The sequence below is a fragment of the Sceloporus undulatus genome, chromosome 1, assembly GCF_019175285.1.
Source record: "Sceloporus undulatus isolate JIND9_A2432 ecotype Alabama chromosome 1, SceUnd_v1.1, whole genome shotgun sequence".
Taxonomy (NCBI): domain Eukaryota; kingdom Metazoa; phylum Chordata; class Lepidosauria; order Squamata; family Phrynosomatidae; genus Sceloporus; species Sceloporus undulatus.
In genome coordinates this window covers 372,486,794-372,503,601 of record NC_056522.1, presented here as the reverse complement: position 1 = coordinate 372,503,601, position 16,808 = coordinate 372,486,794, and the positions used below count along the sequence as shown (strand labels likewise).

Genomic DNA, 16,808 nt, shown 5'->3' with positions numbered 1-16,808 from the left:
GTACTTTTAATTTATGTCTTATTTTTTCAATTATGCTGCAGTTTGGAGGAGTAGACTAGAACTCTCTACCAGAGAACTGTTAGTATCTCACTGGGCTACAAATCTTAGGATTCTGTAGGGTGGAGCAATAGCAGAGAAAATAGTATCTAACTGCTGTAGGTATGCAGAACAGATATGCTCCTGGTCCCAAATTGTTTAAGGAGTAGTTCTCAACAGCCCCATGAGTGAGACACAGAAATTGTCTAAATAGAATGCAGTGTTTCATAACAATTTCTATGACTTTGCTCATCTTCAGCATTTATATATTTTTACATGTGTTACACTATCTCCTACCTGCTATCCATCTGTGACCTTTTGACATATTGGTACTCCCTTATCTGGAATTCTGAAATCTGAAATATTTCAAAATTGTTCACATGGGTGGCTGAAATAGTGACACATAGAATCATAGAGTTGGAAGAGACCCCAAGGGCCATCCAGTCCAACCCCCTGCCATGCAGGAGCTCCCAATCAAAGCATCCCTGACAGATGGCCATCCCTGACCTTTCTCCAAGGCTTGAACAGCAAGTCTCGTCTTGTCTCACAGCTGTCTCGCAGTGGATGCACTATCGGCGTTTGAAACTCAACATGTCCAAGACGGAGCTCCTTGTCTTTCCTCCTAAGTCCACCCTTCAACACTCCTTTTCTGTCTCTGTGGACAACATTTCTATTCAACCAGTCCAGCAAGCCCACAGTCTTGGTTTTATCTTTGATTCTTCTTTGTCGTGTATCCCTCAGATCCAGACCACAGCCAAGGCTTGTAGATTCTTTTTATACAACATTGCCAAAATCTGACCTTATCTCTCCACCTCTACTGCCAAGATCCTGGTCCATGCCCTAGTGGTCTCACGACTTGATTACTGTAACATCCTCCTGGCTGGGCTTCCTCTTTCTCACCTTCGTCCTTTAATTTCTGTCCAGCATTCAGCTGCTCGCATTATCACATCCGCCCACCACTCTGACTACATCTCTCCTGTGTTGGCATCCCTTCACTGGCTCCCCCTCTCTTTCCGCATTCAGTATAAGCTCCTGCTGTCGACGTTTAAAGCCCTCCATGGGCTGCCCCCCCCCTTACTTATCAGACCTTATTCTCCTCACCTTCCTACTAGGGAGTCCTGGATGGGGTCACACTCTCCTCCAGCGACTGTGTTCGCAGTCTGGGGGTGCTCCTTGACTCGTCGCTCCTGATGACAAATCAGGTAAATGCGACGGTCAGGAGTGCCTGTTATCAGCTTCGGCTGATACGCCAGCTGCGCCCTTTTCTGGAAGTAAGGGATCTCGAGACGGTTGTGCACGCACTGGTAACCTCACGCCTTGATTTCTGTAATGCACTCTACATGGGGCTACCCCTGTGCTGGACTCGGAAATTACAGCTGGTTCAAAACATGGCAGCCAGGCTTGTGTCAGGTACATCTAGGAGGGACCACATTACTCCGGTTTTGAGGTCCCGCCACTGGCTGCCTATCAGCTTCCCAGTACAAGGTGTTGGTTATCACCTTTAAAGCCCTAAATGGCTTGGGTCCAAACTATCTTAGAGACCGCCTCCTCCCGTACAATCCTCCCCGCGCTCTCCGGTGCTCTGGGAGGAACTTACTGCAGCCTCTAAAATCTAGGCTTGCGGCGACCTCCCAGAGGGCGTTCTCTGCTGTCGCCCCCAAACTCTGGAACGACCTGCCGAATGAGATCCGTCAGATAACATCATTAGACAGCTTTAAAAAAGCGGTCAAGACGGATCTCTTCCGGCAGGCCTTTCCAGATTAACCATCCCGGCCCAGGTTCCCAGGTTCCCTGATTCCCTCATTCCTCCCGTGGCCCCATCTTAGAGATGGTTGAGGATCAACAGAGGGATATCAGGGTTTTTAGTTTTAATTGCTGTTTTTATCCTTGATATTGTATTTTTAGTATGTTATACTATTTAATACTGTCTTAAGGGGGGAGGGATAAAGTGTTTTTAATTGTCATATTTTATATTTTACTGTTATTAACCGCCCGGATTGGTTTGCCAGAGGGCGGTATACAAATAAATATTATTATTATTATTATTATTATTATTATTATTATATTATTAGGGCCCTCCGTTCTGGTAGTCAAGGTCTGCTGTCCCAGCCCAGGATTTCCTCTGCCCCATCTAGGATTCGCCCCTTCTCACTCGCTGCCCCTCACTCCTGGAACCTTCTTCCCCCGCGAGCAAGGGCCATCACTTCTTTAACCAGCTTCAAAACAGAGTTGAAGACCATCCTGTTCAGGGCAGCGTTCCCAGGCATTGCATAATTGTCACTTGCTATTTGATGTTCTTTTGTTGTCTGTTTTATTGAATAATTTCCTGTATTGGAATGTGGAAATAGAGGGGTATAACCTTTTTAAGAGAAATAGGCCAAACAGGAAAGGAGGAGGAATAGCACTATATGTCAGAGATATTTACACCAGTGAAGAGATCCAGGACATCAATCATGGAAGCCAGGTGGAGAGCATCTGGGTAAAAATTAAAGGGGAGGGAAACAACAAGGATGTTACGGTGGGAGTCTACTACAGACCCCCAAGTCAGACTGAGGAATTGGATGATATCTTTCTAGAACAGATGACCACACAGTCAGAAAAGAGAGATGTAGTAGTGATGGGTGACTTCAACTATCCTGATATTTGTTGGAAGTCAAACTCAGCAAAATCCTCAAGGCCTAGCAAATTCCTCACTTGCCTGGAAGACAATTTCATGGTCCAAAAGGTGGAAGAGGCAACAAGGGGGTCTGCTATTTTGGATCTGATCCTAACCAACAAGGATGACTTGGTTAATGGGGTGCAAGTGGTGGGATCCTTAGGTGGAAGTGACCATGTTCTCCTGGAGTTTGTTATACAATGGAGAGGAGAAGCCAGGCATAGTCAAACACGCATTCTAGACTTTAGGAGAGCGGATTTCAGTAAACTTAGAGAAGTATTGAGGGTGATCCCATGGTCAGAAATACTAAAAGAGAAGGGAGTTCAGACCAGATGGGAGTTTCTCAAAAGAGAGATACTGAAGGCACAATTTCAAACAGTTCCAGTGAGAAAGAAAAATGGGAGGTGTCTCAAGAAACCAGGATGGATGACTAAGGAACATTCAACCGAGCTAGGTTTGAAACAGAAGATGTATAAGAAATGGAAAAAGGGGGAAATCACAAAAAAGGAATTCAAAGAAATAGCAGGCATGTGCAGGGGTAAAGTCAGAAAAGCTAAAGCGCAGAAGGAACTCAGGCTTGCTAGAGAGGTTAAGAACAACAAAAAGGGCTTTTTTGGATATGTCCGCAGCAAAAGGAAAAAGAAGGAAATGGTAGGGCCACTGCGTGGAGAAGATGGCAAAATGCTAACAGAAGACAAAGAAAAGGCAGAATTACTCAACACCTTCTTTGCCTCAGTCTTCTCAGAAAAGGCAAAGGGTGCTCAATCTGAAGATAATGGAGCAGAGGACAGAACAGGGGAATCTCAGCACAGAATAAGTAAAGAGATAGTAGAGGAATACCTTGTTAATATAAATGAATTTAAGTCTCCAGGACCAGATGAACTACATCCAAGAGTATTAAAAGAACTGGCAAATGTAATATTGGAGCCATTGGCAATAATCTTTGAAAACTCCTGGAGAACAGGAGAAATCCCAGCAGACTGGAGGAGGGCAAACGTTGTCCCCATCTTCAAAAAGGGGAAAAAAGAGGATCCCAACAATTATCGTCCAGTCAGTCTGACATCAATACCAGGAAAGATTCTAGAGCAGATCATTAAACAGAGAGTCTGTGAACATCTAGAAGGCAATGCCATAATCACAAAAAGTCAACATGGGTTTCAGAGAAACAAGTCATGCCAGACAAACCTGATCTCTTTCTTACATAAAATGACCAGCTTGGTAGATGAAGGGAATGCTGTGGATATAGTATATCTTGATTTCACTAAGGCCTTTGACAAGGTTTCCCATGACATTCTTGCAAACAAGCTTGTAAAATGTGGACTAGACAAAGTAACTGTTACATGGATCTGTAATTGGTTGACCGGCCGAACCCAAAGGGTGCTCAACAATGGCTCCTTTTCATCCTGGAGAGAAGTGACCAGTAGGGTCCCACAGGGCTCTGCCCTGGGCCCAGTGCTATTCAACATCTTTATCAATGACCTGGATGACAGAATTGGGAGCATACTTATCAAATTTGCAGATGACACCAAATTAGGGGGAATAGCTAATAAATACTCCAGAGGACAGGATCGACATTCAAAATGACCTGAATAGACTAGAAAGCTGGGCCAAAGCCAACAAAATGAAATTCAACATGGAGAAATGTAAGGTACTGCACTTAGGGCGGAAAAATAAAATGCACAGATATAGGATGGGGATCACCTGGCTGAATAAAACTACATGTGAAAGGGATCTAGGAGTCCAGGTAGACCACAAGTTGAACATGAGTCAACAGTGCGATGCGGCAGCTAAAAAGGCCAATGCAATTTTAGGCTGCATCAATAAAAGTATAGTGTCTAGATCAAGAGAAATAATAGTGCCACTGTATTCTGCTCTGGTCAGGCCCCACCTGGAATATTGTGTCCAGTTCTGGGCACCACAATTCAAAAAGGACATTGAGAAACTGGAGCGTGTCCAGAGGAGGGCGACTAAAATGGTGAAGGGTCTGGAAACCATGTCCTATGAGGAATGACTTAGATAGCTGGGGATGTTTAGCCTGGAGAAGAGAAGGTTAAGAGGTGATATGATAGCCCTGTTTAAATATTTGAAAGGATGTCACATTGAAGAGGGAGCAAGCTTGTTTTCTGCTGCTCCAGAGAACAGGATCCGGAACAATGGATGCAAGCTACAGGAAAAGAGATTCCACCTGAACATTAGGAGGAACTTCCTGACAGTAAGGGCTGTTCGACAGTGGAACACACTCCCTCGGAGTGTAGTGGAGTGTCTTCCCTTGGAGGTCTTTAAGCAGAGGCTAGATGGCCATCTGTCAGGGATGCTTTGCTTTGGATTTCCTGCACGGCAGGGGGTTGGACTGGATGGCCCTTGTGGTTTCTTCCAACTCTATGATTCTATGATTCTATGCTATGTACTTTCTATGTATTATCCTACTAGAGAGGCCCTTTCCCCACCACCACTCCCTTTGTGTCATGTCTTTTTAGATTGTAAGCCTGAGGGCGGAGAACTGTCCAACTAAAAGGATTGTATTTACAGCGCATTATAAATAAAGGTTAATAATAATTTGATGAAATATGGGGGAAAAAATTATTGAAAAAGTATTAAGAATTCCCCGATTAAGTTCCTGTGGGCCTCCCTCCTCTTCCGTGGCCAAGAGGTTGGGCTATGGGGCTTTTTTGCCTGTTATTTTTATTGTTGTAATATGTTTATATTTTATAATGTTTTATTGTATCGTTGTTTTTAATCTTGTTGTAAGCCGCCCTGATCGCAGGAAGGAGCGGGATAAAAATAAAAACTTTATTTATTTATTATTATTAAGAAAAGAAGATGGAAAATTACCTTCATGAGATGAATGAAAATTTTGGTTGTAGTATATGGATGGGAATGGCTCCGGGGAAGGGTGATATTTAGTATAAAATAAGTAGTGTTAAAGCATATATTTGTATGAAGAAAGCATAATAATTTGTATTGTAAAATTTAAAAATATCAATAAAAAAAGAAGAAGAAGAAATCAGCTGAAGCACACCAAGAACTGGATGCTTGCTGGGACAGGAAGATTTAGCTTGGTCTTTAAGTGAGGAAGATCTCTCTTGGGAAAGCATTCCACAAGTGGAACAGCACTATTTAGCATTTGTTTTCTGCACCACAGATTAGCATATGTCATCTTGCAGGAATAAGCTTTTGTTTATTAAAGATATACAGTGTTTACGATCCCAGAACCAGTTTTTTAAAATCACCTTTACAGGGGCTGAACACACTGCAGAAGCTGAAGGACCTCAATCTGGCAGGAAATCTCATTAGTAAAATAGGTAGGTGATGTTGCAGTGTGCTATTCCATTTCTTGTGCAAACTATTTAAAAGTATTGTGGAAAGTATGTCCACTTTCAAAGCTAAAAAAGTGAAACTATTGCTCTCAAGGTCTATTGCAGTAAGGACAAAAAGAAGCTGGAGTCTCTCCACAGGCCTAGCCTGGGCAATGCACTTGCTTTCACTGCTCAGGGATAAGCTGGTATGTTTTAGTTTAGTGTATATAGGTCATAAAGGGCTATGCAATATTCTGGTTTAAAAAGAAACAACGCCTTAAAAGGATATGAAAGCAGGTGAACAAGGAGCAGTTAATGGACAAGGGAAAGAAAAGGCAGTATGCCTTTCTCTTTTTGGTGCATTCCAAGACCCCATATCCCACATGTTGGGTACTCATACCAAGGATCAAGGTGCCTTTATATATGGGTCTGTATTGCTCAGTGTACTCATGGGACAGTTCTCTTCATCAGGCTCTGTAATTCACAGTGAAGCAAAAAGGATAGAAGAGAAGAAGTACTATCTGTTCCGCTTTTTGAACTGCCCCAGTTTTTGATTAGTTGCTTCCTTTGCACTGCATATGGAACATCCCCCTCTTAGCTCCCATTAGAAGTACAGAAAGTCAGGTTTATGGTCATCAAGAAGAAATATATTTCTGAATATGAGTAGTATCCCGACTATTAGTTGCAGAAGAACACGACAGCAGAAGAGCTGTTACCATCACTTTTTATATACTGTAATTTCTTTTCCAGCTTTCCTTCAGTAAAGTCAAGGCAGCATACATGGGTCCCCTGCTCCTCCCCCCCCCTCAGAACCAGCAGCGTCACTAGAGAGGTACGGCCTGCACATGGTGACACCCCAGAAGAGGAGTAACACCTGGTCGGGCTCTCCTCCCACTGCAGGATGAGGAGTGCCGAATACACCCCTTCAAGCTTGAGCATGATGGTGGAGGCCTCCCCACAAGGAGACCTCCACTGCCTTAGTGGACAGGCCCAAGTGCACCCCATCCAGTTTTGCCATGGAAGCAGAAGCTTCCTCATGGGGAAACCTCTGCCGCCATGGTGAAAGATAGGGCTGACCATGCCCTTTTAGCTGCCATCACTCCCCTGGCAGCCTCGCCAGCACCATGGGACACCAGGAGAGGTGTGCCAATGCTCAGAACAACCCTGTGAGGGAGGCCAGGCTGAGAAAGACTGGCTTAAGGTCACCTGGTCAGTTTCATGGAATACTGGGGAATGTGAACTTGGCTCTCTCAGGTCCCAGTTCAATACTTTTAACTTCTATATCACACTGGCTCTCAGTGACCTACTTTTGGTCATCACACAGGCACCTGATCCATCTTTGCTGTGGGTGGGTGGGTCTGGATACTGGACTAGATAGGTCTTTGGTCTAATCCCGCAGGGCCCTTATTCACTTTTGACAGCCAGATGCAGCATGGAAGACCCATGCAAGCCGTTAGATTCACCTGTGTTTACACAATATTTTTCCAGAGTTATTGTGTTGTTGGGTCTGAAGTGATTCTCCTATACCATTATATTGAAGTTGTTTGTAAGCTGTTGAGATAGAACAATGGAGCAAGTACGCAAACAATGCATATTATACCTCATTATTTCTCTCCACTTGAATTTTAGGATGTCGCTTAAACTCCAGTAGAAAAATAGAAAAATTAAACCTGTCTGGTAATCAAATCTCTTCTTTCAAGGTATTTTATATACTCATATATAAGTCTGTAAATTTTATTCAACAAATTGACCCAAAAAACCTGAGATGTACCCATGCATCAATGTAAGAACCATCCCCTAGTGAAAGGCAAGAGTGTAATATGTCCTGGAAGCACTGACCCTCTTCTACTTGCTTTCCTTTGCTTCATCCTTTAGATCCATAATTTTACCCTTATTGACTTAATCATGCGTCATATCAAAATCCATAATTTTGATCCCAAAACCTGTCCTCAACTTGTACACGAGGTCAATTTATAGTCAAGCATATACAGTATGTCCTCTTTCTCCTAGATGCTAGCACAGTTGGTTTCCATGCAATCCCTTCTGAATTGTAAAGTAGGAGAGTATCTGTAGATATTAAAATGCATTAGGAATGTGATTTTTTAAAAAAATTAACTTTGTTTCTAATTTTCTTAATAGGAAATTACCAATCTGGCAAGGCTACCTCATTTAACAGACCTGTGCCTGAATGACCCCCAGTATGATCCCAACCCTGTCTGTCTTCTTCGCAATTATACAACACATGTGCTGTATCATATCCCTCAGCTTCAAAGGCTTGACACTTATGAGGTATCCTCCAAAGAGATCAAGGAGCTGGCGGAGGTGAGTCCTGGGTGAGGCTCTGTAGACGTGGAAAGCTTGACTAAAATGTAATAGAATTATAGAACAATAAAGTTGGAACTCCTATAAATCTGTAGCGTATGTACATTCTTATTCATGTCAATAATATTACTTTTGTTTTGTGACAAGTTATATGCAAGGTGAGGCAAAAGTCATTTAACAGATGTACTCATTAATGCAAAATGAAATAAAATAAATGTACAGTGGTACGTTCAACAGGGTGAGAGGTGAAGGACCCCATGAATGTGGAAAAATGCACATAAAAATAACACTATATTTTTAACCTGAGAAAAACCTCTCTAGTAATCTTCAGATGGCAAGTCTGTGGTCAACATCTGCCAGAAGATGATCATAGAATCATGCTGGAGGACCAACAGATGCCCAGAGAAGTGTTTTCTCTAGGAACCTCTAGGTTCTCCAGCACATTTCTGTGGACAACTTCTGGAAGAGTTGCACTGGAGGACATAGAGAGAACACATTAATCAAAATTACAAATAATTGAATCCACAAAAGTCAAATCTGCAAAAGTGGAAGGCCAACTGCAATAACAAGTGTTAAACTAGAAGCAAAATCAATTTACAAATCAATTTAAAAATATAGTTACCATATATACTCATGCATAAATCAAGAAATTTTACTCAAAAAAATCAACTCAAAAAACCTGGGTCGACTTATCTAAAAAGGAACCATCCCCTTCTCTGAATAAAGTGGCAAAAAGTGAGAGCTTAGTCCATCTCAGGAGAACTTAAAAGAAGCACCAACCCTCTCTACTCTTTCCACCGTGGTGCTGCTTCTGATGTTTTTGAATGCCTGGTTGGGAAAATGGTAGTGACAGTGGCTCTTTGGCGCTTTCTCTCAAAAAGAGTGCTGAGAAAGTAGAGAGGGTCAGTACTTCGTTTAGGTTCTCCCAGGATGGACTGAGCTCTTAACTTACACCACTCTTCTCAGAGAAGGGGATTCCACAAATGTTGTTCCAGCAATGAGGAATCTGCATTGAAAGATTTGAATAATATATTTATGTAGGTTTGTCAGTTTTTCTGGGTTAAAATCAATGGACATTCAGTACTGATCACTGTGAAGTGACTTTTGCCTCACCCTGTATATTTTGTGTTGTGTTGTCTAGTTACTACAATAGTAAAAAAATGCTTAACAGCATGATTATAGTTCTATATTATAGTTTAGTATTATAGTATACAATAATGTAATTATTATTTTTGTTTGTGTTTACATTCAACAGTACAACTGCAGTTTTGTTTTTGTGTTTTTAATATTGGGCCTGAACAGGGTCACTTTGGAGGTATGCTGTTTAAATGATGCCTGTGTCCCAAGAGGCCGGAAGCCACGCCACAGTCATACTCCAGTCCTAAGGACTCGAGTACGGCTTTGGTGCAGCTTCTGGCCTCTTAAGATGCATGTATAATTTAAACAGCATACCTCCAAAGTGACCCAAAGAAGCTTTATTTTGGCCTGCCTGTTCGGGCCCATTGTTAACATTTCCTTAAATGTAAAATAAAAGAATGCCTGTAAACATATAGATGTCCTTCTTGGGAAAAGTTTGTCTTTTTGTCTCTATTACAGTGGGGCTCTAATTCCTTTAGTTCTAATTGGTTTTTCATATTAAAGGAAAAAAAGCACACTTCGTTTATTTTTTGGTAGTGAAAGAATATCTGTGTTATTCCAGGCAGCACCCGAAAATAAAAAACAAAAACAAAATACATACCCTATAAGAAGAGGGGGGTGGGTTGTCTTTGTACTTATTAAGTGATAACATTTTGAAATCTGATGTTCTAATAAACAAACATTTGCCTATTAATAACATTCATGATTTGTCATTAATGGTTTTTGTGGGTTTTTCGGAAGATGCCAGCCACAGATGCTGGCTAAATGTCAGAAAAAAACTCTGCTAGAACATGGCCACATAGCCCGAAAAACCCACAAAAAACTATGGATGCCGGCCATGAAAGCCTTCGACTTTACATTGTCATTAATGCATCAGATAAACCGGTGGTTTTGAATTGCCATGATTTTATTACATCAGATAATAGATTCTGGCTCCTTTGACTTGTCTCCTTTGGTGTTCCCTTTCTCTTGTCTCTTTGGAAGACTACAGTGATGAAAAAAGTGATGTACTACAACATGCGTATCAAGAACACTCACAGGCAGCTCAATGAAGAACTCGAAAAGCTGAAAGAAAGGAAGAGTAAGTTGCAGAGGTTGCCAGAAGATCGCATTAAACATTTCAGCTGCAACATCAAGCATGTAAGCAAAGGAGGACACAACATCAGTTTAGTGCATTCTGGTTCAGTACCTGTTCTGGGGGCAGATGGGGATGCTTCCACCTATCTCCCATTAGCTCTTGTCCTGCAAGTGTCTGCCAACAGTCACTTCTTACAGTTCTTTCCATGTGGATGGAGCTTCTCAGCTTCCCTGCAGCCCTCCCAGGTGGTTTGGCAGCAATTGTATGATAATCTTCTTCTCATCTGTCTATAACCATGGGGAACCTTCTTTATTAAATGAACTTAGCTTGGCGATAATGCATAGGTTTTAGAAGGTCCTAGATTTAATACCTGGCATCTTCAAGTGGAAATGGGAACTACTGCAGCCTGGGACTCTGAGTTGTGGTTTCAAAGTCAGCATTGATCCGAATGGGCAACTGTAGTTCATTGGCTCTCCTTCAAACCTGGGGGGTCCGTACCTCCACCATGCCTCACTACACACACACACACACACACACACCATGTTTGCAAGACTTTTAAGAAAATTGGTCCAAATTGCATCTTCACATTTCTCTCTGGTGAAGTCAACTTTCAGCTGATTGTGTCTGTGTGAGTTTAAAATCTTCTTCTGGGCATAAAATGTGTGTGTGTGTGTGTGTGTGTGTGTCATGTTGTGATTTGTTTTATTTATTATAGTCATACCTGAGACTTGTATAAAATTTACAACATTATGTAAGCTACATCAGGTGTCTGGAGTTTTGTTTTGTTTTGTTTTGAACAGCTGGAACGAGAACTAGAGGAACTTCAGGCATCTGGCAAAAAGAAAGCTAGCAAATCTGTTTCCAGCCAAGACTTTGAATGTGAAAAGTCAGATGGGGAAGCTGAGACTCCAGATGAGGACCAGGAGAAAAACAGTCTTGAGCAGCAAATTTTACATAAACTGGACTCCCTGAAAAGAAGGATAAACTTTTGGAACAAAAAATTAGAGGAGTATGTACGTTTAGACAAGAATGTATTGATTGCTATTGGGGCTGAGTGGACTAAGAGTTTGGTTGCTCCTGCACTTGCTCTTTCAGAGAATTCAGAAAAGGTGTTGTTGTTTTTAACTGCAACTCTCAGAATTTCCCTACTAGCTATATTAGGCTGAAGAACTCTGAGAGTTGTAGTTCAAAGTAACAATTCATATCTCTATGGTCTTTCTCTTGGGCCTCCTTCACCCTCCTGATCACTGAAGGAGGTAGCAAGGTTATCCTGATGTGTTTATATGAAATGTTATTTTTTTCTGCAAGAATTTAAGATGTGTAGAAATTGCCCCAAGGATCATAGCAAGAAATGTTGTGTAGTTTGGGGAGACTTGGTGCTGAGTTACCAGAATGTAAATGTAAACAGCCTAACATTGCTTAGAATGCTGGACTGGGAGTTTGGCAATCCAGCCATGAAATTTGTTGTTGAGAGGACAAAATGGGGAGAAGTACGCTACTCTGAAATCTTTGGAAGAATGGTGAAACTAATTAAAAAAATGTTTCATGTTATTAAAATTCCATCGTAAACTAACATAAAATATAAGAGCAAAAACATTAGTCAGCTGACTTGATTGACTGACAAACTTTGACAGCAGCTTTAGTTAAAATAAAATCTTCATTGTTAAAACTTTCAGATTCATGTGTACTGGGGCACAAGTCTTGACAAAAAAAGAATACATTTTTGCATGTATAAAGATGTATGTAAATTTAATTGAACAATCAGTGGGGCTTCTAGCTTCTGTGTCAATGTAGTGGAGAATCTACATCTGGTTTTATTTCAGATTTTAAGAAAACTATCTAACATCCAACTCTATGATTCTATGCTGAGGTGTCACCAGGGGGGTGCAGACTGCACCAGGTGACATCCTAAAAGGGGGGGGGGTGACACCATTGCTCCTCAAACAATTGGATTTTGCCAGAAACAGTCTGTGGCATTTGCCTGTATCTTTAAAATGCTGAAGAGATAGTGTGAATGGGGTGAGGCTCAGCGGGAGGAGAAAGAAGAGCCCCTGGTATTTTTTTAAAAATTTAAATTTAAAATTTAAATTTTTTAATTTAAAAAATAATTGAATTTTTTTCTTTAAATACATCACATTTTACCAAATTTTCACTTTAATCACATGAAACTATGTATATGTAAACACATTTATTCTGTTCATATAAAATTGTAATTTAAAGATAATTTTAATTTTGCTAGTTGTTCATGTCACAACTATTGCCATTAGATTCTTTTATCTTTTATCTTTTATCCTCCCTTCATTGGCTCCCCTTCCCCTTCCGCATCCGGTACAAGCTTTTATTATTGACTTTCAAAGGCCTCCATGGATTGGCCCCTCCTTACTTATCTGACCTTCTTTCTCCTTACATTCCTACTCGCACCCTCCGCTCTTGTAGTCAAGGTCTCCTGTCACAGCGTAGGTCTACCACTGCTCCCTCCCGAATTCGTCCCTTCTTGCTTGCTGCTCCTTACTCCTGGAACCTTCTTCCCCCACATGCACACCTCATCACTTCTCTACCCAGTTTCAAAACTGAATTAAAGACTATATTGTTTAGAGAAGCATTCCCAGAGGTGAGCCCCTCTCTGACCCAGGAAGCCTCCTTTTAACCATCCATTAAGAAGCCAAGCCCTTCCTCCAGTCCATCTGCCTTGGTCCAGGCCTCGGAGGTGGAGAAGAACTGCTGGACCTGATCCCATTCCCCACCACCACTTCCCTCTCCTTTTGTGTTGTGTCTTCTTCTTAGATTGTAAGCCTGAGGGCAGGGAACCGTCTAACTAAAAGATTGTATGTACAGTGCTGTGTAAATTTACAGCGCTTTATAAATAAAAGTTAATAATAATAATAATAGATTCAATGATATACAGGAATTACGATTTTTGAGTAAATTAGTACAAAAAACATTACTAAGTATTCTGTATGGGTTTAGTATGGGAGGAAGTCAATGAGGGGGGGAGTGTCACCATGAGTTACTGCATCGGCTAACACCAACCCTAGTGATGCCACTGCTATATGTGTTCAGCTCCTTGCTTGGAACCATGCTTTTCCTTTCACTCAATGGTAGAGGGAAGGAAGATTTGCTCACCTGTAGGGCAATGTCCTTATGTAATCAGGGACTATGATACCCCACCAGCTGCAAAGAATTTGAGCTTTCATCATCCAAGGTGTGCAAAAGCCTTTCCCCCTCCTGCTGTGAGACATCTGTTCCTTCCTTTAATCAGCAATAAATTCTTCTTCTACACCGGTGTTTCATATTAATCTTGATAATATACTGATCTCTGGGGAGAAGCATGGCTGGGTCTTGTTCTAGTTCAGAATACCTTCCAAACTGAATGCTTCCTGTTTGTTCTGTTGTAGAATTGAAGCTGTTTACCAAGTTGAAGTCAAGAAGAAGAAGAAAAACAGTAATTTGGCAGTGCAGTTTTTGCTTACTGAATTGGAAACAGTAGGAAATGTACGCTTTGAAGAGGGCTCACCCACTGATGCCTGGTACAGCTGTTTTCAGATGTTTTAAAAACTTGAGTATGTAGCATATTGGTGTCTCCTCCCCTATTAATTTTTACTAGTTCTGTTTTCTCAGTTTGGTAGCATCCACATTCGGCTATATTATAATGTAAACCTGGTTTTGAGAGATTGCTCAAACTGCAATCGGGGAGGTTTGGTGAGCTACCACTGTAGCTCAGGGACAGAGTGAGCACTGGCAGTAGTGGCTCCTCAGGACTGCAGGTAACATCCTTTGCTAGCTCTACCTGGAGATCCCTGGTATTTCTTGGTGGACATCGGTCCAACTACTAACCAGTCAAAATCAAACTAGATTAGGTGTATTTATGTGGTATGGTGGTATCTAAGAGGGTATGTCACTGAACAACATTGACTGGGGCATGCACTGGTGTAACATCCAGCACTAAAGCTCCCACTCCATAACTCCAGGCAGTAATGCTGATTCCCATCACTGAGCTAAAATCACTCCAGTGAACATGGTGAAATAAAGTCACTTCTATGTATCATCGTCACTCACTATCTCCATGATTGTTAACTTGACCAAGCCTCCCCAAACAGTAAAAGACACCCTCTTGGTAATGCCAACACCTGCAAGTGTTGTTTATCCTCAAACAAATTTGATATTTGTTGCAGTCAAACTAAGAGAACAGAAGTTTTGAAAATGTGACAGGTAGGGAATAGCCCACTGTAGATTGCTGCTTGGAGTTTCTGCCCCTTCTCCAGCAATTACTTGTAGGAGTAATACCACTGACATAAATCCCCCGGTTCTCCTTGCTACAGGTTTAATTCCTGCTATGAGTTAATTCTCTCCCGATTTTGTGCCTGGGACTTCAAAGCATACGGCATCACAGGATTGAAAGTAAAACGCGTCATTAGGGTGCACAATCGGATCTTGAGGCTGAAATTTGAGGATAAGTTCCAGCGCTTTGTGGACCGAGAAGATTTAACTGAGTCTATGTAAGTGAGAAAATTTTAAAGAATGTTCTCCAAAGAAAGGAATAACAGCAAGAGAATAGGTTGAATCCTCATGTGCATAAATAGGAATTTACCACTCTTGTTCTTTCTGCAACATCCAACATTGTTATCTCTCTGGAAAGTAAGTCTCTGCCAAAAAAATAAAAATATGTTGCAGCATTACTAATTCTCCTCATCGTTGTTATTTTTTCTCTCCAGGAACTACAGGAAGATGCTGGATTCTCTCTTCTATATCTCCCCTCCTGAAACGTCTTTGAAGAAAAAGCAGTTGATCCAAATTTTAGAGGAAGGCTTCCAAGAGACAAAAGTTAGTATAGATTGAAAAGTGACAAGACTAATTCCGCTCTCCTTTTCTCACTGCTCACCTCTTGGCCTCATTGTGTCTTGAAGTGTTTTGTCTGAATTATGATCTGTGTATTTATATTTTCTTTTTAAAGAAATGTTCCAATGTACTGTGGTTCGGGGACAGTATCACTTCATAGTACCTGCAAGTGACAGAGTATCAAGATATTATGAGCCACCTTGGAACTCTTATTGGGAGAAAGACGAGAGACAGGCAGACAGGCAGACGAATTTTATTTTCCCATTAATTCAAAATAAAGCAAACATCACCCAGCAGGTAGAACACTAGCCCTAGAAAAGTTATCCTAACTTGATTGCAAGTTTTGTTTTGTTTTTTGAGCGGATGTTCATTTGTAATGTCAAAAAACATTAAAATTTTGACACCCCCCCACTTGCATTGTGAAGTGGTATGGCCCTAAGAAGGCTTGGAAGCCACAAATTGGAAGAGTACAGTTAATCTGCATTTAAAAAAAATATTTTGTACCCAGGCAATCTAACTTAATTTTTAAATCTAACTTTAATTCTGTAAAATGTACAAATTATGTAGATTAACTACATGAAATATTGTTCTCCATAAATTAGTATGATTAAAGAAGGGCAAAAGTTGTTCCTTTTCCGAACAACCACTGGATTCCTTCACTTTCAGCAGATGCATTTTCAGTCCCAAGGGCTAGAAATTTGGCCCTTAAAAATAACAATGATGGTTGATTTGAATCCTGTGGCCCCAACACATTCTATTTGTTAAACATATGATATTTTATTTTAAGAATACAGCGGTGTAGATATAGTTATAGCTAGAGACATATTTTTTTTAAAATGTACCACATGTTAACAAACACGTGGCCTGAATCCTGTTGCCACTCATAGTTAGAGTAGATCCATTGAATCAGCTGGATTTACCCATCTGTTGATTCACCATTCCACTAAGTGGCTATATACTAGTTGGAAATAACTAACAGTTTCTGGTAGCCTCCTGCAATTAATGATTTCAGTTCGTCCATTGTCACAACATTTCTGGGATTTTCTCTTTTCTGCCTCATGCCACTGAGTTCTCACCCTCCCCTCCCTTGGTGCTTTCTTATTCTTCTGCTTTCCTCCACATTGCTTTTATCAGTATCATTGTTATTTAAACATTTGGAATAGGGGTGGGCAAATTTGGGGGTCTGGTGGAGGCAAATTTTAACCTCTAGCATCACCTGCAATCTGCACCAGGCCAGAAATGCTAAAATAAATTATCATCACCACCGCAGTTTTGTTTTGTTGGTATGGGAGTATTTGGGGAGCTCTGTGCCCTGTTCTATACCATCCCATCACTCTGGGAGGTCTTCCATGGAAAGGAGGGATATAAATGCAATTTTGATATAATACAGGTTGAGTCTCCTTTATCCGGAATGCCAAAATCTGAAATAGTCCAGAATTCAAATTTG

General features: G+C 41.1%; 1 protein-coding gene across 3 annotated transcripts in view; it reads left to right on the top strand.

Moving 5' to 3' along the window:
• The window catches only part of LRRC9 (leucine rich repeat containing 9), a 77,106-nt gene that overhangs the window by 11,248 nt on the left and 49,050 nt on the right, over nucleotides 1–16,808 (top strand). For all 3 annotated transcript variants that reach the window (XM_042446488.1, XM_042446487.1, XM_042446490.1), the window contains exons 5-12: nucleotides 5,931–5,994; nucleotides 7,618–7,688; nucleotides 8,128–8,310; nucleotides 10,432–10,587; nucleotides 11,326–11,534; nucleotides 13,921–14,052; nucleotides 14,845–15,021; nucleotides 15,238–15,346. In XM_042446488.1, the coding sequence (XP_042302422.1) occupies nucleotides 5,931–5,994; nucleotides 7,618–7,688; nucleotides 8,128–8,310; nucleotides 10,432–10,587; nucleotides 11,326–11,534; nucleotides 13,921–14,052; nucleotides 14,845–15,021; nucleotides 15,238–15,346 (1,101 nt within the window). The remainder of the gene's footprint in view (nucleotides 1–5,930; nucleotides 5,995–7,617; nucleotides 7,689–8,127; nucleotides 8,311–10,431; nucleotides 10,588–11,325; nucleotides 11,535–13,920; nucleotides 14,053–14,844; nucleotides 15,022–15,237; nucleotides 15,347–16,808) is intronic.